Source organism: Rhinolophus sinicus, chromosome 15 (assembly GCF_057876585.1).
Source record: "Rhinolophus sinicus isolate RSI-liver-muscle chromosome 15, RSI-T2T, whole genome shotgun sequence".
In the NCBI taxonomy this organism is placed as follows: Eukaryota; Metazoa; Chordata; class Mammalia; order Chiroptera; family Rhinolophidae; genus Rhinolophus; species Rhinolophus sinicus.
Window position 1 is genome coordinate 109,134,077 of NC_142515.1, and position 20,982 is coordinate 109,155,058.

General features: G+C 34.9%; 1 protein-coding gene across 2 annotated transcripts; it reads left to right on the forward strand.

Moving 5' to 3' along the window:
* The first annotated feature begins 1,136 nt into the window (after positions 1-1,136).
* PLRG1 (pleiotropic regulator 1) lies at positions 1,137-20,982 on the forward strand. Of its 2 annotated transcripts, XM_074338415.2 has the most exons (16): positions 1,168-1,286; positions 2,749-2,855; positions 3,144-3,219; positions 3,885-4,027; positions 4,733-4,786; positions 5,649-5,742; positions 5,959-6,046; positions 7,352-7,453; positions 12,918-13,010; positions 14,900-15,049; positions 15,300-15,401; positions 15,918-16,020; positions 16,733-16,841; positions 17,857-17,996; positions 18,492-18,685; positions 19,248-20,982. In XM_074338415.2, the coding sequence occupies exons 4-16, from the start codon at positions 3,898-3,900 to the stop codon at positions 19,305-19,307; spliced, it is 1,419 nt and encodes a 472-aa protein (XP_074194516.1). In that variant the 5' UTR covers positions 1,168-1,286; positions 2,749-2,855; positions 3,144-3,219; positions 3,885-3,897; the 3' UTR covers positions 19,308-20,982. The 2 variants fall into 2 exon arrangements, with proteins under 2 accessions (XP_019588804.2, XP_074194516.1); XM_019733245.3 differs by lacking the exon at positions 3,144-3,219 and having other exon boundaries at positions 1,137-1,286.

Here is a 20,982-nt window from a genome sequence, read left to right on the forward strand (position 1 = left end):
CTGTGTTATCAGAAAGCACCTGAAAACACTACCTCAGCATTTGGGTCCATTCTTATCATTGTAATAAACAACTAAAGACCAAGCTCCTGATAGAAATGTCCAAGTATTCTTTTTCTGATTCTGATCTCAGGAATTCCAAAAGAAATGATAACTTGCATGATATCTCCCATGTGTTGGTGTAAGGAAAATCCTCTTATCCTTATGAAGAGCAACAGTGACCCCTACTGCTCAAATAAGGCAGCTCCGGGTGTCAACCAGGACAGGGATTCTTTTCTGGGTCGTGGATCATTTTGTGAATCCGAAGAAACCTATAGTTCCCTTCACCAGAACAAAATTCAGGTTCTTACATAAACACAAAATTTGCGTACTATATATAGGTAATTCTTGGGTCCCTGAGCTAGTAATAGGGTCACGGAGCTCTTTCTAAAAGTTTCAAGTGGATAATTCTGTAAATTTAAGAGAGCTTTTCAAAAGGAACATAATCTCGTCCAATCACCTCAATCATTACAATGTTTTTACGAGTCTGGGCTTACAATTTTTTTCAGGAATATTAACTAACAAGCTAACAGACCCAAATAGACAGTTACTATAGTGCCATAGACATATTAGAATCTTGCTTCTATTTCTATAATTTTATTGTCATTTAAAATCATGTTCTTTTGTATAGTTATTACTGTCTTTATAGTTACAAGATTTAGTGTCACTAGCACAGTATGTATTTTGTAATGATGATATTTCCTTGCAAGCCCTACCATCAGTGACCACTGTTAGAGAAAATCAGTTCTTAGGCAAAACTTACACTCAAATTCAGAGATGACTGCATTTTCAGGTATGACTTTAATGTGTTTAATTAATTTAAATTAATACATTTCTAAATGGGATGATCCATTCACATTGCTATGCTTTTGATAGACTGCACACCCCCTCCTCAAAGTATTGATTATGGCTAAGGAACAAGCAGAGCCAGTGAAATGTTTGTCTATTCAAGTTTGAAAATGTCCAATTCCGTCCATTTTTCTGTATACCTAGCAAAACACGTGTTCCCGGAGCCTCCGCTCCGCGGACCCGAGACTCTGCCCTAGAGGCGACCCGGAGGGTAAAAACGCTCGCGCCTCCACCCCAGGAAGCCTGCGGGGGACCAGCGCGCAACGTGCGGAGCTGCGTCACATCCGGCGTCAGGGCGCCCGATTCCGGAAGAGGCTGCTGTTGTGGCGGCGGTTTCTCTGTTGGTGATTAGTTATCTTTCCTGCCAGAGCGGTGCAATACACGGCAGCATCATGGTTGAGGTAAAGTGACGTTTGGTACTGAGGAGTAGTTTGCTCCTGGGCTGTTTTCCTCTGGCGACAGGCACGGGGGATCGAGGGGAGTCTGGGGAGAGTAGAAGCTGCTAGGGGAGGCTGTGTGGCCGAGGCCAGGGAGTCTCTGTAGGTTTTCAGGGAGAGAGAGAGGCTTTTCAGGGGATGAGAGCACGAATTGGAGGTTCCGCCCGGGCGGGAAGCCTAAGATAACGCCTCCACTCCGTGTTTAACCCTTGGGCACTTGCGCCGGGCACGGCCCTCGGAGGCGGGGCTTCTGTCGCTGTTCGACCCCCGTGCGCGCCGCCTGCGGGGTAGTGTCAGTGAGTCTGTTCTGAGAGCCTGGCGGTTTTCTCCGGGGTGGACTTTGTCTCTTCTTGTAGCTCTTCCCCAGGAAAATTTCCCGTTCTTGAATTTTTGCATCTCTGCCTAGCTTGAACAACCATTCTGTTAGCAAGTCTTGTCTGTCTTTTCTCAGAGCTATTTCTTGACTTTTGTCCATACCCACTGCCATCACCGTGATTCAGACCAACCTCATCTTTCATCTCGACAGTTGCGTTGGTTCCCAACTGGTCTCCTTCCATCTCTCTCTCTCTCTCTCTCTCTCTCTCTCTCTCTCTCTCTCTCTCTGTCTCTGTCTCTGTCTCTGTCTCTGTCTCTGTCTCGTACACAAGTTAATCTATTTAAAAATGTAAGTTGGTCCTGCTTTTCTTGCTTAAAACCCTTTACTGGCCCTATGCTGCTAGAACAAAAATGCAGACTGCTATAATGGTCTTAAAAAAAAAAAACACCCTAACTAGATCTGGACCATGTCTACCCTAGCAACCTCATCTTGCATCATAACTCACCCTCTCACCGAATATATACAATTGTTCTGCCCCTCCTGGCATTTTTTCTGTTACTGAATACCTTTGTACATGGTGTTTTCGTTCTGCCGGCATTGTTCTTACCTCTTTTCTGTGCAAGGCTAACACCCTTTCTGCTTAAATAGCACCGCAGAGAGATCTTACGTAACTATCCTGTTTTTGCCCCACTCTCTCAGTCCCTTGCCTCTTTTCTTCACAGTACTTACCAACATGTGGAGTTATTTTGCTTATTTTTATTTGTCTGTTTCATCTTGAGCACAGCGACCATGACCGTCTTTTTATCGTTCTATTGTTAGCTTCCAGCCCAATACCTACCAGATACAATACCTACCAGACACATAGTAGCTCAGTAAACTTTTATTGAATAAATGACTAATCTCAGTTGGTATACTTGGGGTTCTAGCAAAAAAGGGGAGCTTCCTCCTCTTCTCTGAACTTGACTGCTGTAGCTTGCTACAAATAGCTGTGGTGAGTGGTGCAAAGATTTTGATATATTTAAACGCACAACGAAATGACAATTTGACTTTAATTTAGGTTTGATATGTGTAGTCTGTGGCTAGATATGTAATTACACTCTTTCTTTCTAGGAAGTACAGAAACATTCTGTGCATACACTTGTGTTCAGGTCGTTGAAGAGGACCCATGACATGTTTGTAGCTGATAATGGAAAACCCGTGCCTTTGGATGAAGAGAGGTAGGTATAGTTACTTTTCAATTGCTAGAATTTTTAAACTCCTAAAATTGGGGGAAGAGAGCAGGGAGAGGGGGACCTTGAGAGTTTAGTGAATAACACTAACACTCGCAGAGTATCTATTCAGTAATGAGTGGAGTAACTTAAGCTGATTTAATTTTTTTGGCCTTTTACATTAATTAGTTAATTACTTAATTAATTAATTAATTGCATTTTACAAATACCCAGTAATTAGGAGAGTCCCATTTAGGTATTTTATTTTATAATCAATCACTTTGTATGTGCTTTCAGCTTCCCTCCCGCTGCTCTCAGAGCCTTGCTGAGCTGAAATTGTACCTGGCCAGTACTTCTACTCCCATCTTTTCTCGTTAGTATGATGAAGATTTTTGAGTGGTGGCATATTTTTGGTTCTACATCTCCAGCTCCAGTCTAGGATTGCATTATGTGCAGTGTTCCTTCTTTGTTCTTCACCCTTCTTTTAAAGTCTACTTAATTCCTCAAACAAGCATTTATATTTAATTTGTAAAGTAGGCTATTCTTGAAAACAGTATAATAAGTGCATTTCTTTTTAAAATATTGAGCTAATTAAGTATTTCGATCATTTCTAACCTTCGAAATATCTAGTAAACGTTATTGTAGAAACTTTTACTGTATTTTTGTATTTAGACATTTGAAGGAAAGTATTGATTCTGAGGATTTTTTAAAAAGATATATTTGTTTCTATTTTAAAATCAGTTAGACCCTTGATAACTCATCATGAAAGGTTTTATATTTATCGATTAACAAACTAAAATATTTCTTAGACTTAATGGACTCTGTGTGGTGGGTTGTGAATAAAAGTGTGGAAATGTACTTGGAAATTTTGAGCTTTTTAAAATGTTGAAAATCTTCATAGAAACTTTTTCTACATAATTAGGCAAACTTAAGCTATTTAAGTACTTGTTTCCTGTCTATCTGTGAATATACTTATTTTGGTGACTATATTTGAAGTACTGAAAAATACATTCTTTTGTTTATAACTGTTTTAAATAGTCACAAACGAAAAATGGCAATCAAGCTGAGGAATGAGTATGGTCCTGTGTTGCATATGCCTACTTCGAAAGAAAATTTTAAAGAGAAGGGCCCTCAGAATGCATCGGATTCATATGGTCATAAACAATATCCTGCCAATCAAGGTGAGTGTGGCATTGTCAGAAATGCCAGAACTTACATGTGAATTTTTAAAAATAAATGAAATATTTTATTAGTGCCCCTCTTGGTGGAAGACTAATTAGAGCCAGAACGTATTTTAACACCACTAGTATTATGATGGAAGTCTGGATTTCCTCATTGGAATAGTGAGTGAGATACGTACTGGTTGGTGGGTTTTAGTCTTACAGGAAGTAAAAATAAAAGTGGTAGTATAATGGCAGAAACTCTTAGGATATTGAGATGGTTAGAGTGCAAAAATTCCTGATTTGTGGGGAGACCATCTATCTCTTTAGACTATAATTCAGAAAGATTATAAATACTGAAATTGTAGTGAATAAAGATAATTCAAGATTCCACAGGGAAACCATTTGCTTAAAAGAAAAATCAGAGTGAATTATTACTTTATAGGGTGACCTCTACACACGATTGTTATGTAGCAAATGCACAAGTTTTCTCGACATCATGTCAGCAAATGGTCAAGGAAATCACTATGTACATGGTCTTCAGAAGTCAAAAACAAAAAAAATGCTCAGCTTTACTTTTGAAGTTTGGGTTTATTTATGAAAATTTTAGAAATCCAGTTGATAAGTTAAAATTACTTAATTCATTAAAAGAAATGTACTAGTATGTACTAGTATGGTACATAAGATAAATTTTGCAATTGATGAATTTCTCTTGTATTTTTTAAGGACAAGAAGTTGAATATTTGGTGACGGGTACACATCCCTATCCTCCTGGACCTGGTAAGTGAGCTGTTACATATTGAAAATGTCTTATTGTCACATGTATTTCCATGAATAAACTAATAATATGATTCCCGTTGCCTGTAAAATACAAGATAAGCTTAATAGCCCAACATCCAGCTTTTTAGATGATAATTAGCGAATACTTAGTGTCATATGCATTCATTGGGCAAACATTCATGAGCACCTATATTTTTTCAGGCACCATGCTAGGAATTTGTAGTCAATAAGACTGCCCCAGGGTAAGACAAGCTTATTATTTGGAGGTTTAGACAGACACGTAAATGTCACTAAGCTTATAAAAGTGATGCTAGAAGTGTTAGTATAGAAGCAGTTGTGATAGAAATGTTACCTGGGTGTGTGTGTAGAGGAATTGGCACACAAATGGAGCGGTCAGTATAACAAAAGTAGAGGATAAAAAGCTTAGAATATCTATTTTGGAAGACAGAATTCACCATATTGAAAGTATAGGCGAATCAGTGCTTCTTGTAGTAATTTACATTTATTCTTTGAAACATTCTGTTAATATTTGGGGAACTGCTTAATTTTTATGTATAATGGCAATATCCCAAGAGTATAGAAATTTAACTTCTCTATCTTGTGCTTTGTTAATATCAGGCTGCTTGTGATTAAATCAAATTTGAGTTACGTGTTGTTAAGCAGTATTTGTTGTAAAAATGTTAGTGACAAAAAACATGCAAAACATAATCAGTTCTTGTAATGTCACCACCAGGAGATAATCACCTTCTTGCTGTATTTTCCTCCAGTAGTTTATTTTAAATGCATGCAAATGAAAACAAAGAGAGCCACTAAAAGGAATTATTTTTTGTTTGTTTTGATTTTTTTTTTTTTTTTAAAACAGGGGTTGCTTTAACAGCAGATACTAAGATCCAAAGAATGCCAAGTGAATCAGCTGCACAGTCCTTAGCTGTGGCATTACCTTCTGCTCAGGCCAGGTATGAAATATGCTCGTCAAATATTATCTAATGATGATGATTTTGAAAGCATAATTCACTGTTCACATTTTATCTCATTTTTAAATTTGTCTTTTTATAATTATTACATGACATTTTTCTTTACCAGTGCTTACAGAAATTTAACATATAAAGTTTATTCTGCAGAACACATGACTGAAGGCATTACATACTGAGATGTGATGTTTTTTGCTTCAGGGTTGATGCAAACCGCAGTGCACCTGCTGGAGGTGAATACCGACTTCCTGGGGCCTCTGACCGTTCGCAGCCTGCAGGAATGACTTCGGTAGGTTTCCCTGTGTCAAATCACGCTGCAGGTTTCTACCTTTTGGAACAGGTGGCCTTATTTCCCTTCATCTCAAGAGTCTTCCCTTAATTTTTAAATAAATGAACATGTTTTGGAATTGTTGAACAGCACCCTGAGCTAATTGTTACTATTTCATAGCCCTAAATTTTAAGTTGCTAGTGAATTGACATGATTTTTAGATTAAAATTCTGTTAATTCTGTGTCTACTTACATATTGTACATAATATTTATTATGATGAAGATAATGTGATGTTGCTCTTTATTATCCACTATTAAAAATATAAGGAGTGATATTCTGAAATTTGTTTCAGGTATAAAACCTTAAAATTAAACTCTTAAGTTGATTTATACAGTTGGAGTTGAGTGCTGTTAGTATTTTAATTTCATGGGCTATACACTAGTGTTATATAAATGAACATTTAGAAATACATAAGTTTTTATAAGTAAATGGCAGCAGCTATTGTTATTGGTGAAATAGTTAGAGAAAGAATAATTGAAAATATGCTGTCACTTGAAATAAGTGTAGGCTTTATTTTTTCAATTTCGCAGTTGATTTGGCTTTATGGAGTAAATGAATTTGTAGTCTTCTCACATTTCTTTTTTAGCCTCCATTCGCAAGTCTCTCTGCCCAGGCCTTCTGCCTCCTTAGGAGGAAGTAATGTTAGCTTCTTAAGGGTAGAAACTTTATGGGTTTAAGTAATTTTTAGATGGATGCTGACAGTAGATCACATATCAGCTAGAATACCTTTTAAACTAGTATCAATATATTTTGGGGGAAGATAAAGGAATTATCAGTCATTCTTTTGTAATATTAAATCAATGATGTTAAAATACGACAATGAAAGGCATTGGCATTAATCTGCTTACTCACTTGAATAATAATAGGAGCTTACACAGAGTGTTTTACTATTGTTCATCTTCATAATAACGGTAGGAGGTAGGCACTCTTATTTTAAAAACGAGGCACAGAGGTTCATAATTTTTACCGAAGGTCAATCAGCTAGTAGTAATTGGCAGAGCTGGGTTTCCAACTCATGCACAGTGGTATGTGCTCTTAACTTTAGTATTCTGCCTCTCTGAGATTTTGAATTGCTTGTTAAAATTAACACGCAGAAAATATTGTTCTGTTCAGAAGTTTTAGATTCATTTTCTAATTATGCAAACATTTTTAGCTGTCCTTTGCTCTTTATATAAGGTAAAACACTTTCATAAATCCCTTTGAATTTCCATTTTTGAATTGGTAACCCAAAAAGTTAATAATAATGTGATCTGTTCCATCTCCAGGCTGTTATGGAGGGTGGTAATGCCAAGAACTCTGCACTGATGGCTAAAAAAGCCCCTACAATGCCAAAACCCCAGTGGCACCCACCATGGAAACTCTACAGGGTGAGTGAATCTGTATATTATTCCACTACATGAAACACGATCACTGCTTTCCAGTTGATGATCTGAGTAATAGAATAAGGAGGAAAAGGAGTGAATGTGAGAACTCATAAAGTGATCTGAGATGGAATGGGAGAAGGGGCTTAGGCACTATCTGAAAAGATCCTGGGAAGGAGACTTCTTTAAATAAAAGCTGTGCTTGTATTTTGTATAAAATATTGATAGAAGGCTACTGAATGTGAAGAACAGACGAAATAAATTTAAGAAAGTGAGCTATTTAATGTGGAGGCCGAGAGAGAAAACCAATATATTAGGACATTTCTTTGGACCTACTGATCATCTTGTCAATTATAGTAAATTGAAATGATTCAAATGTTCCAGATCTAAAATAAAATGTATGTAGTAGGAAAAGTACAGCTACACGTAATTTAATATATATGTTAAATTTTACTTTTTAGTAGAAGAGATTTTCTTTTGGTACAGATCTAATCAATTTAATAGAGACATACGTAGGTTTGGTTTGGGTAATCACTATTACAGGAAATAGAAGTTACGTTGACTCAAAAACCACTCCCGTGCTATTTTTTTTTATAGCTGTTCCCTTCTGCAAACCTGGCAACCATTGATTTGTTTCCCATCACTATAGTTGTGTCTTTTCAATTTTGTCGTATAAATGGAATCATTCACCATGTAACTTTTGAGACTGACTTCCTTCACTCAGCTTAATGCCTTTGAGATTCATCCAAGTTGTTGCCAGTATTAATACATTCCTTTTTTGTTGCTGAATAGCAGTATTCCATTGTGTAGATACACCACAATTTGTGTATTCATTCACGGATTAAAGGTAATTTAATACTTTAAAATCTAATTGTCAAGTCATCTTGTAATCTTATTATTTGAAGATGTGGGGAGGGGCAATTCAAACTTGAATAAACTTTAACTTATGTGTAAAGAGTTGAAATTGAATGACCTAAAGTTACATGTCTGCCCATCCCACCTTTTTAAATTTATTTTTTTATTTTTCAATTACAGTTGATATTCACTATTATGTTAGTTTCAAGTGTACAGCATAGTGGTGAGACATTTATATAATTTATAAAGTGATCTGTCCCATTAGTCTGGTACCCACCTGGCACTATACATAGTTACTATGCTTTACTTTACATTCCCATGACTATTTTGTAACTACCACCAATTTGTACTTCTTAATCCCTTCACCTTTTTTACCCAGCCCCATAACCCTCTTCCAATCTGGTAACCATCAGTTTGTTCTCTGTATCTATAAGTCTGTTTCTGTTTTGGTTTTTTGTTATTTATTTTGTTCTTTAGATCCCACATAAAAGTGAGATCATATGATATTTGTCTTTCTCTGACTTATTTCACTTAGCATAATATGCTTTAGGTCCATCTATGTTGTCACCAGTGGTAAGATTTCATTTTCTTAATGGCTAATTGTCCATCGTATATATGTATCACATCTTCTTTATCCATCCATCTATTGATAGGCACTTAGGTTGCTTCCATATCTCAGCTATTGTAAATAATGCTGCAGTGAACGTAGGGGTGCATATATCTTTCCAAGTTAGTGTTTTGGATTTCTTCAGATAAATACCCAGAAGTGGAATTGCTGGGTCATATGATAGTTCTATTTTTAATTTTTTGAAGAACCTTCAAACCATTTTCCATAGTGGCTGCACCAATTTGCAATCCCACTAACAGTGCACAAGGGTTCCCTTTTCTCCACATCCTTGCCAACACTTGATGTTTCTTGTTTTTGATGATACTCATTCTGACAGGTGTGAAGTAATATTGTGGTTTTAATTTGTATTTCTCTAATGATTAATGATGTTGAACATCTTTTCATATGTCTATTGGCCGTCTGTGTGTCCTCTTTGGAGAAATATCTATTCAGGTCCTCTGCCCAAAAATGGGATACTCTTAACCAACGGGGTAATTCATACTTAAAAAACAATTTGTAAGTCATTACTAATATTATAACTATGGGATAGCTAACAAAAACAAGCACAAAGTCATGACCTTCCCCAAACTTGGAGTCTTTTAAGAATGGTTTTCTCAAACACAGAGACAGACCAAAAACTGAGATATTAATACCAGTTTCTTATTGGTTATTGATATTTATGATATCACTCCTACATTGTTTGTGAGAATATAGAAACTTATTCAAATTGATGACATTATGCTGTTTATTTTGCATGTAAATCTGGGTAACTAAGTTGTGGTAGCTGAAAGGAATAGAATGGATTCAAAATTCTATCTGATATTTACACCTAAAACAATTCTTAAGAATAATTTACCCATTTTGAAAGATTCTTCTCAGTTGTATTTATTCAATGAAAAAGAGTAAATAAATCAACAGATAATTTGGCTATTTCAATTAGGCTTCCATAAGAAGTCATGAGAGATTATTTTTCTTTTTTTTTTTGCTTGTTCACAAATTTTATTTTTAATTAAAAGGCGTATATATTGTCTTCCCAATTATAACATAAAGATAAAAAGCATGATATAAAATTCTGTTTAAAGTACACTTCCAACTTTTTTTTGTTTTTTTATAATTAGTTTCAAGTGTACAAAGCAATGTAATAGTTAGACATTTATCATTTATACCCCTCAAAGTGATAACTCCCCTCCCCCAATCTACTACCCCTCTGATACCGCATACAGCCATTACATTTCCACTGTCTCTATTCCTTAGATGCCGTACTCCACTTCTTGTGAATAGATAGGTAGGTAGGTAGGTAGGTAGATACACAAATACATATATATGTGATTATAGTTGACATTCATTATTATTCAGCTTCAGGTGTACAGTGCAGTTATCAGACATCTACACCGTCCCTAAAGTGGTCTCTCTAGTAAGATAAGTGTCCATTGGATACCCTACAAAATCTTTACAACATGATGGCTTTTGTATCCCCGTGGCTATCTTGTGGTTACTGATTTGCTTTTTAATCCCCTCACCTTCCCCCTCATCCCTACCCCCCACATCTGGGAACCCTCAGTTTTTCCTCTATCTCTGAGACTGTTTCTGATTAGTTTGTTCATTTATTCTATTTTTTAGACTCTGCATATAAGTGAGATCATAAGGTATTTGTCTTTCTCTGTCTGACTTATTTCACTTAGCATAATGTTCTCTAGGTCCATTCATATCATTGCAAATGGTAAGATTTCATTCTTCTTTATGGCCGAGTAATACTCCATTGTATAAATGTACCACATTTTCTTAATCCAATCATCTACCGATGGACATTTCGGTTATTTCCATGTCTTGGCTATTGTGAATAGTGCTGCAATAAACACAGGGGTGCATAAAATTTTTCGAATTAATGTTTTGGACTTCTCTGGATAGAGTGGAATTGCTGGGTCATAAGATAGTTCCATTTCCAGTTTTTTGAGATACCTCCATACTGATTTCCATAGTGGCTGCACCAATCTGCAATCTCACCAGCAGTGCACGAGGGATCCTTTTTCTCCATATCCTCGCCAGCACTTGTTTGTTGATATATTGATGATAGCCATTTGACTGGGGTGAGGTGGTATCTCACTGTGGTTTTTATTTGCATTTCTCTAATGATTAGTGAGGTTGAACATTTTTTATGTTTGTTTGCCATCTGTATGTCCTGTTTAGAAAAATGTCTCATGTCCTCTGCCCATTTTTTAATTGGGTTGTTTCTTTTTTGGTGTTGAGTTGAATGAGTTTTTTGTAAATATTGGATATTAACCCCTTATCCAATATATCATTGACAAATATCTTCTCCCATTCAGTAGGATCTCTTTTTGTTTTATTGATGGTTTCCATTGCTGTGAAAAAACATTTTAGTTTGACGTAATCCCATATGTTTATTTCTTCTCTTACTTCCCTTGCCCGAGGGGATATATCAGTAAAAATAATTACTCCGGGTAATGTCTATAAACTTTCTTCCTATATTTTCTTCCAGGAGTTTTATGGTTTCAGATCTTACGTTTAAGTTTTTAATCCATTTTGAATTTATTCTCGTATATGGTGTAAGGAGGTGTCCAGCTTCATTTTTTTTTTGCATGTGTCTGTCCAGGTTTCCCAGCACTATTTATTGTATAGACTCTCTCTACCCAGTGTAAATTCTTGCTTCCATTGTCATAGATTAAATAACCATATAGGCATGGATTTATTTCTGGGCTTTCTATTCTGTTCCATAGATCTATGTGTCTGTTTTTATGACAGCATCATGCTGTTTTGATTACTGAAGCCTTGTAGTATAATTTGATGTCAGGTATCGTGATACCTCCCACTTTGTTCTTATTTCTCAGGATTTCCAAGGCTATCTGGGGTCTTTTATGATTCCATATAAGTTTTAGGATTATATGTTATATTTCTGTGAAAAATGTCCCTGGTAGTTTGATAGGAATTGCGTTGAATCTGTATATTGCCTTAGGCAGTATATGGACATTTTAACTATATTAATTCTTCCTATCTATGAGCATGGTATATGTTTCCATCTATTTGTATCTTCTTTAATTTCTGAGATTATTTTTCTATCATATTTAGTTGAAATCAATGGAACATTTATTTATCTTAGTTTTGCCTTTAATTTTGTTTTTAAAAAGTCATAATAATGGGAAGAGCCTTGGAATGGAAGTTCAAGAAGTAAATTTGAATGACAGGTTTACTACTGTGTCCCTGAGTAAGTCACTAAGATTCTTAGGGTCTTCAGTCTCATTGATATCTCTCATTGTGGTTTTTATTTGCATTTCTCTGATGATTAGTGGTGTCGAGCATTTTTCATATGTCTATTGGCCATCTGTATGTCTTATTTAGAGAAACGTCTATTCAGGTCCTCTGCCCATTTTTTAATTGGGTTGTTTGTTTTGTTGGTGTTGAGTTATATGAGTTTTCTATAAATTTTGGATATTAACTCCGTATCAGATGCATCATTGGCAAATACATTCTCCAGTTCAGTAGGTTGTCTTTCAGTTTTGTTGATGGTTTCCTTGGCTGTACAAAAACTTTTTAGTTTGATGTAGTCCCATTTTTTAATTTTTTCTTTTGTTTCCCTTACCCAAGGAGATATACTAGAAAAAAAATACTACTAAGAGCAATGTTAGAGAGTTTACTGCCTATGTTTTTTTCTAAGAGTTTTATGGTTTTGGACTTACATCTAAGTCTTTAATCCATTTTGAATTTATTCTTATATGTTGATTAAGAACATGGTCCACTTTGATGTTTTTTGCATGTATCTGTCCAGTTTTCCCAACACCATTTATTAAATAGACTGTCTTTACCCTAGTGAGTATTGTTGCCTCCTTTGTCGTAGATGAAATGACCATACAGGTATGGGTTTATTTCTGGGATCTGTGTTCTGTTCCACTGATCTCTGTGTTTATCTTTATGCCAGTATCATGCTGTTTTGATTACTGTAGCTTTGTATAGTTTGATATCAGGTAGTGCTATTCTACCCTTTTTTTAATACAGGTGATCAGTGGGCATCTTGGTTGGGTTCGATGTATTGCTGTGGAACCTGGAAATCAGTGGTTTGTTACTGGATCTGCTGACAGAACTATAAAGGTAATAAGGAAGGAAGAAAAAAATAAACCTGACTTTGTGTTTGCCATGTATATTTTATCTATTTTAAGTTATTTCTTCTAGTGGGAATTGCTCTTGTAGCTCCTCTGATTTCTGAGACCTGATTATGTAGTAAAATTTATTATCTGTACCAGTTAATAAATATCTGTTTGAAAGTGATGTTTAAACAGTTTTTTTTCAAACACTGCATGCTGACTACCTACCAATTGATATTTAAGTTTTTTCCTCTCTGGTTATAAAATTGAAGCATGTTCATCTGTAAAAAAAAAAAAAAATGTGGAAAATATAGAGAAATAGAAAAGAACATAGACCCATATGTAATCCTACCACTGTCAGATATTTGAATTTATTTCTAGTATTTATTTCTGTGGATTTGTATGAGGGCATTTTCTTCTGACCTTTTTTCCTGTGTGTATAAATATGTATCTTTTAAAAATCATGCCTGGTATGTAATTTTGAACCCTGCTTTTTTTCACTTAGCATTGTATCAAAGGTAATATATATATATATATATATATATATATATATATATATATATATATATCCCTGTGAAAAAATCAAACATCTTTTTAAATGATTCCATGGTATTATATCATTAGATATTTTATAACCTAGTTTTCTATTATTGGAGACTGAAGTTTTTAGTTTCCTGACTTTCACTATCACAAATAATGCTGTAATTAATCTTTGTACCTGGAGCTTTTTCTGTCTTTTAAATTATTTTATGATTGATTCCCAGAAATGGAATAATGGGTCAAACATTTTTGAATTCGGCAGCCAAAGTATAAATTATTTTCTAAAATGGTGCATTGATACTTGCAGCATATGAAAGGATTCTTTTTTTAGCCTATCAATTGTGTGTCTTTAAAAATATCTACTAATATGAGACGCAAAAGTGGGTAATCTTTTAAAAAGTATATATACACGAAATTTCTAGTGACGTAGAAGTTTTTGATAATCTTATAAAGCTACTTTTAAGGTTTTAAAATTTTTTATTCAGTTATAATTGACGTATATTTAGGTTAGTTTCAGGTGCACAACACAATGATTTGATATATATATTGTGAAATGATCACAGTAAGTCTAGTTAACATCCATCACTGTGCAGTTACACAATTTTTTTTCTTGTCATAAAAATTTTAAGATCTCTTAGTAACTTTCAAATATGCAATACAGTATTATTAATCATAGTTGCCAGGCATGCGTTACATCCCCATAACTTACTAATTTATAACTGGAAGTTTGTACCCTTTGACTCTCTACCTATTTTACCCCTGGCTTCTGGCAACCACCAGTGTATTCTCTGTATCTATGAGCTTGGTTTTTCAGGGTTTTTTTTTTTTTTTTGTACATTCTACATATAAGTGAGATCATGCAGTGAGATCATGTGTTATTTGTCTTTCCGTCTCTGACTTACTTTACTTAACATAATGCCCTCATGGTCCATCCATGTTGTTGCAAATGGCAAGATTTTGTTCTTTATGTCTGGATAATATTCCATTATATGTATATATACCACATGTTTTTATCCATTCATCCATTAATGGACCCTGAGGCTGTTTCCACAGGGGTTTTTTAAGTTGTTGCCATCCTTGGCTAATTTAATACCACGGTATTCATACTTTTGTTGCCAATAATATCCTTTAGAAAGTTAACCTTTTGTCATCTCTTACAAATATTTTCCGAGTTTGAGCACACCTTTTAATTCTCTTTTTACCCTGCTTTTATTTTTTGGTGGTTGGGGGGTTGTTTTGCAAATGAAAAATTTTTTATATGTTTATATCTCTCTCTGGAGACTTAATTTTAACATCAAGATTCTAAAACTTTGGAATAATCAACAAGAATGGAAATTAAATATTCTTCGGTTGCAGATCTGGGACTTGGCTAGTGGCAAGCTAAAACTGTCATTAACTGGGCACATCAGTACAGTGCGTGGCGTGATAGTAAGCTCGAGGAGCCCATACCTATTCTCCTGTGGGGAAGACAAACAAGTCAAATGCTGGGATCTGGAATATAATAAGGTAAGCTTGGATTTAAGGATTTAAAATGTGTCACTGTTTTTCTTTCTTTCTTTTTTTTAATTAAAATTTATTGGGGTGACAATGGTTAGTAAAATTACATAGGTTTCAAGTTTCCAATTCTGTAATACATCATCTATATATCACATTGTGTGTTCACCACCCAGAGTCAGTTCTCCCATCACCATGCATTTGAGCCCGTTTAGCCACTGTTTTTCTAAGAGAGATTTTAACTTTCCTGCTTTATTTGTAGGTTATAAGGCACTATCATGGACATCTAAGTGCAGTGTATGGTTTGGATTTGCACCCAACAATTGATGTGCTGGTAACCTGTAGTCGAGATTCAACTGCACGGGTAAATGGAATAGAACTTTGTGTTTTTCTGTAAATATTGTTACACCTTACAGTATGCATATTTGGTATAGGAGTCATGTGTTGTTTGATAGAGAAAGATAGTTATCTTGACCCACCAGTAACCTGGTCCCTCAGTTTCTTGACTTGTATGTTGTTCCACCTTCCTCTTCAGTTCTGTGGCCTCACCATGTTTATCATTGGGAATGCGCTGCCCTGAAATGTGACACTCTCACATTCCATTCTGTCACCACAACTATTGTCCATTAGCTGTTCCATTCAGTAGTTCCATTATACCCATTTTTAGACTTTCAGTCCCCTGATCTTTCAGCTTTGTTTTGTCAGCTGTCTCCTCTCTACATTCCCCAGCCAGCTTAGAATTTACCTTTCACTTAAGGTGCTTTATTCATTACATTCAGGCACAGTTGTGCAGTAAATTCCCCGCCTGGGTTTATTCAGTTACCTGCCTGAGTTACAAATACCTGTTCTCTTTGACAGTATGTCTATTGTGTTTTTATAGATTTGGGATGTGAGAACTAAAGCCAGTGTACACACATTATCTGGACATACAAATGCAGTTGCTACAGTGAGGTGTCAAGCTGCAGAACCACAAATTATTACTGGTACGATCCATACTTTTCAAGTTTACAATATATTCATGTCAGAATGCATTATGATTACACATGTTTTTCATGTTTACTATGACTCATATTGTGTACACAGTGTTTCTGTGTGCATTTGAAATTTATTGTAACGTTTCATTCGATTAATTTTATCTCATACTTCTTACATATCATAGAATATGTCATAGATAGTGTCATGTAGTATCTGACTAGGAAATGGAGATGTTAGATAAAGTAAATATTGTTTCATAGGATCAAAATTACTGGTCTAGGAAATTAGAGTTAGAAGACAAGATACCCTGAGAAAAATAACCGTTAGAACTATTTTGAATCTTGTTTTTCTTAAAATAATGTTAGTAACAATGGATCTTTAAGACTAGAAAATAATTCCTTGATGTATATATTTTTTACCTTGATGTATTTTATTAACTGAAAAATCATTTGAGTTGTTTCCTTGTTCCTCTCCATTTGTTTTATTTGTTACTTGCATTTGTTATAGCTATTAACAGTGCATCAAGGGTTTATTACATTTTTTTAAGAATTAAATTTAAAACCAGCCTAAAATTTTGGAAGGACAAAGCAATTAGCCAAGAGTTGATATGACTTTCATTTAGTATATACGTGTCTATGGAAGAACACTTCATGTTTTATTGTACTTAACTTTTGTATTCTTGATCTGTGTTGTGGGGACGTGTTTGTACTTTCATTATAGGAAGCCACGACACAACAATACGATTATGGGATTTGGTGGCTGGAAAAACAAGAGTTACATTAACAAATCACAAGAAATCAGTCAGGGCTGTGGTGTTACATCCAAGACAGTAAGTGTATTTTCCTAATTTCTCTTTTTTCTTTAATTCTTAGTATAGTACAGAAATACCAGCATTAGTACTACTTTGGTAGACATTTAGACACCGTCATTTGCAGGCCTATACCACTCATGAACATGCATTTCTTTTTATTTTCCCTATGTAGTATTTTTCTTCATGCCCTATATGAGATGAGGAAAGTTTTCTACGTGATAAAAAATGATAATGTCAAGTGAGACAATATGAATAAATCATGGTTAAAAACTGCATGTAAATAGAAGCTAATAGTAGCTAGATTTAATGTTTTGGACATAAGTGTCATTGTACACTGAGATATACATAGAATAGTTTAATTCTTAAGGGGGGAGTTGATATACATGGAGGAAAAATAGAAACCATGGGCATTATAGTCAGGGTACCCACAGAGGGGAGCATCGTATCCCAAGCTACTGTTTTGTCATATCACATCACCCTGACTTTTTTCTGGTTGCATTCATGTCTTTTCTCTCCTCCCTCTCCTTCTCTCTCTCCCTTCCTCTCTCTGTTACCCTTATTCCCTCTCTCCTGCTTTCTCCCTTCACCAGTCTTCCTCACTCTCTTCCTCTCCCTCCTTCTCTTTCTCTACCTTTCTCTTGCCCTGTTTCTTTCCTTTTCTCTCCTCCTTCTGTTATCTTCTTTCCTTCCATTTCTTCTTCTTCACTCTCTCCAAAATAGTTGTACAACCCTTTGCTCTTTATGTGAAGTTTGCACACTTATTTCCCTAGCTCAGTATAGTGCACTGGGGAAATGAGAGGAGAATAAAACATTAATCTGGGTCTTAAAATACATTTAAAATAACTTGAAAATCTTATTTAACTTGGAACCAGTGTCTTGATATTTTTACCTCTTGGTGTGACAATAATATTTTGCTAAAACTACATAGATCAGTGAGTACACATGCAAAATACAACTATAATAAACTTCTTTAATTCTACCATTTTATTTAACATGTTTACTTTGTCATTAATTGTTTTTAATCTTATTTCAGTTACACATTTGCATCTGGTTCTCCAGATAACATAAAACAATGGAAATTCCCTGATGGAAGTTTCATTCAAAATCTTTCTGGTCATAATGCTATTATTAATACATTGACAGTAAATTCTGATGGAGTGCTTGTATCTGGAGGTAAAGTAAGATTCTTATGATAAATGTATTTTAGTCTGTCACTTTTTCTTTTAGTGAATGAATAAACATTTGTAAAATATCTAAGCCATCACACCTAAGTATTATAGCAGAACTTGCCTAATTAATGTGTGTTTGAATGTTTATATGTGTATTCATGCTTATTCATAATACATGTGGCATATTTCATAGTTCAACCTTCTTTGAGTTCCCACATGATAAATCTAAGGGATTTATGCTGGGGATTGCCTAAAATTTGGTTGTGTATTCTGGAATTGGATGTCATTTTGTGGTGCTTATTGAGATCTATAATTCTGAATTAAGCACAAATGAAGGTGGACAAACCAACGTTCAGAGAAGCTTGAGTGCCTGTGTTTTGTGTATCTTTATAACTGTAGTGATTGCCATGGTGCTTTTATAATGGATGGTGCTTAATAAGTGTTTTTCAAGCTGAGTTGTTGAAGGGATACCAAGTTTAACTAGATCTTTCCCTTTAAGCTGACAATGGCACTATGCATCTTTGGGACTGGAGAACCGGCTACAATTTCCAGAGAGTTCATGCAGCTGTGCAGCCTGGGTCTTTGGACAGTGAATCAGGAATATTTGCTTGTGCTTTTGATCAGTCTGAAAGTCGGTTACTAACAGCTGAAGCTGATAAAACCATCAAAGTGTACAGAGAGGATGATACAGCAGTAAGTTCTCCATGTCACATACATTTTAAAGTAAAACAAATTAGCCATACCAATTTTGCAAGTGTTTTCTCATTTTAAAGTACTGAAATTCTCAGAAGGGAAAATAATCTTTATAGTATTAAAGTATTCATCATCTTGAGTAATATCTGCTCACAGATTTCTGTATTAGTTTCATTGATGCCAGCGAATCCATAGATTGTTTTAATTTTATTCCAGCTTTCCTTACTATAGTTACTGGGAAAATCTTGCACTAAGAAAAACAGCAAATAAATAGATCGCAGTGAATAGTAATTCTAGAAGCAACAGCTTTGGTGTTACTAGAATATTTAAATAGCAATTTTATTTGAGATGAAAAACCATAAACTGAATTTGTGAACCCATTCATCATTTATTAGATTCAGATAATGCTAAAAGTTTTATATATTGTTCCTAAAATTGTCAAATAACTGCTAGATATATAAGACCAAGTAATATAATTTAGAATAGATACCTTATTTTTGTTAGAAAGGAGTTATGAAGCAAACTAATAACTTTGTTTTCTTATTTACTTTTCTATTTTTAGACAGAAGAAACTCATCCAGTCAGCTGGAAGCCAGAAATTATCAAGAGAAAGAGATTTTAATGTGGCATTGTCTTCTTGGTGGTTCCTTTCCTTTTTTTTTTTTTTTTTTTTTTTAGTTTGGCATTGATAAGGATATCCAGTCATTTGTGCTCTGGCTAGGGATATAAAGCAGAAACTCACATGCTTGAATCATTGCTGCTTCGTATTTTACAATAAACTGTCCCCCACCCCTATGTTTTTTATTTCTAAAATAAACAATTTGAGATCCCAGGAAGTAAGATGCAGATGTGAAGCATATGCAGGTTTGTTGAATATAACTATTCTAAAGATAGAATATTTTGTCAATTTTTTTTAAAAGATACCTTTTTTTTTTTTTAACTTACAGAACTGCTTACTATAATAGTACGTGTTATGAGGGGAGCAGTTTTTTTTTTTAATCTTTGAAAACTAGTTATCTGTGACTGATAATTTGGGATTAAAGGATTTGAAGTCTCAACTTATGTATGTTTATTCCACAAACAGTATTTGAGTGCCTGTCCCGCAAAGTTCTGCACTAGATACTGTTCAGGAAATAGACAAATAAAATGTGTCTGTCCTCCAAGACTTCCAGTTTAGTAGCTTATTATAGAACCTGGGGTAGCACAGAGGAAAAGACCATTAATGTTTCCTGGGAGGATTGTGGAAGACTTAATATAGTAAGTGATATTTGAGGTGACCCTTGAGAGGGCAGAGAAGGAAAAGGCTATTCTAAGAGGAGGCATACAGTGAATGAAACCAGACATGTGAAAGTGTGGTGTGTTCTAGGAGCAAAATATTGTGTGCTGCAGTTGAGTGACTACAGCTGGTTGGTGGTTGGGAAATGTCATGTTTTGAGTTTGGATTTTATTCCACAAGAAGTAGGATGCCAGTATAGGTATCAAAACCTAGCCAAATAACTGGAGATACCAGTAGAAGTATTTTAAGCTGCAGCATGGGCTGTAGTCTCATGAAGACTATAGAAAAGTGTTTCTAATACCTATGCCTCCTTCTGGTAAATGAATTTTGTAAACCCTGCCCATCCGATCCTCATTCCCCATCAGTCAAGATTTGTCAAACTTTCTGTAGTTAGAAAATATGGTTACAAGAACAACTGATTTAAATTCTTTTCTTCAAAATAAAAAGTTGCATCATAATTTTCAATAAGCATTTCCAAATTATATATACCCCATCTTGCATGCTATAGGTGGGAGTATAATTGTTACAACCTTTAGGTGGATAGTTTTCCAGAGTATATTGAAAGTGCTTGAACTCTTTTGCTAACTTCATTAGAAATGAAATTTCTAGGAAACTGCCTAATAGGAATAATCCGGTAAGTGTACACAAGCAAGTTCATTGCACCTTTGTGGTTTAATAGTTAAAACTAGCCCAGATGTCCTATCAGTAAGGGACTGGTTTAATAGATTGTGGTACCTTCATGCAGTTTATTTCTATCAATTAAGAGTGAGGAATGTCTGGACTAATAAGATGTTCAAACTTTGCTCTTATGTAAGAAAAGCTGTGCAAGCATTTTTTTGTAAAATGACTTGTTAATTCTCTAAAACGTAATGGAGAAGTAGCACCACGTTGTTACCAGTGGCTTTGTGAGGGAGTGCAATTATGGGAGAACTTTCGTGATCTGCTTTATATATTTCTATAATGTTTTAATTTTCTATAAGCATGTATTTTGTAAACTTAAATAAAGAAGAACCCCACTACA

Excerpts from the sequence above, each read along its gene's own strand:
- PLRG1 (XM_019733245.3), top strand. Across the intron at positions 13,011-14,899 it reads CTGCTGACAGAACTATAAAG|ATCTGGGACTTGGCTAGTGG; the intron begins GTAATAAGGAAG and ends CTTCGGTTGCAG. Across the intron at positions 17,997-18,491 it reads TGGAGTGCTTGTATCTGGAG|CTGACAATGGCACTATGCAT; the intron begins GTAAAGTAAGAT and ends TTTCCCTTTAAG.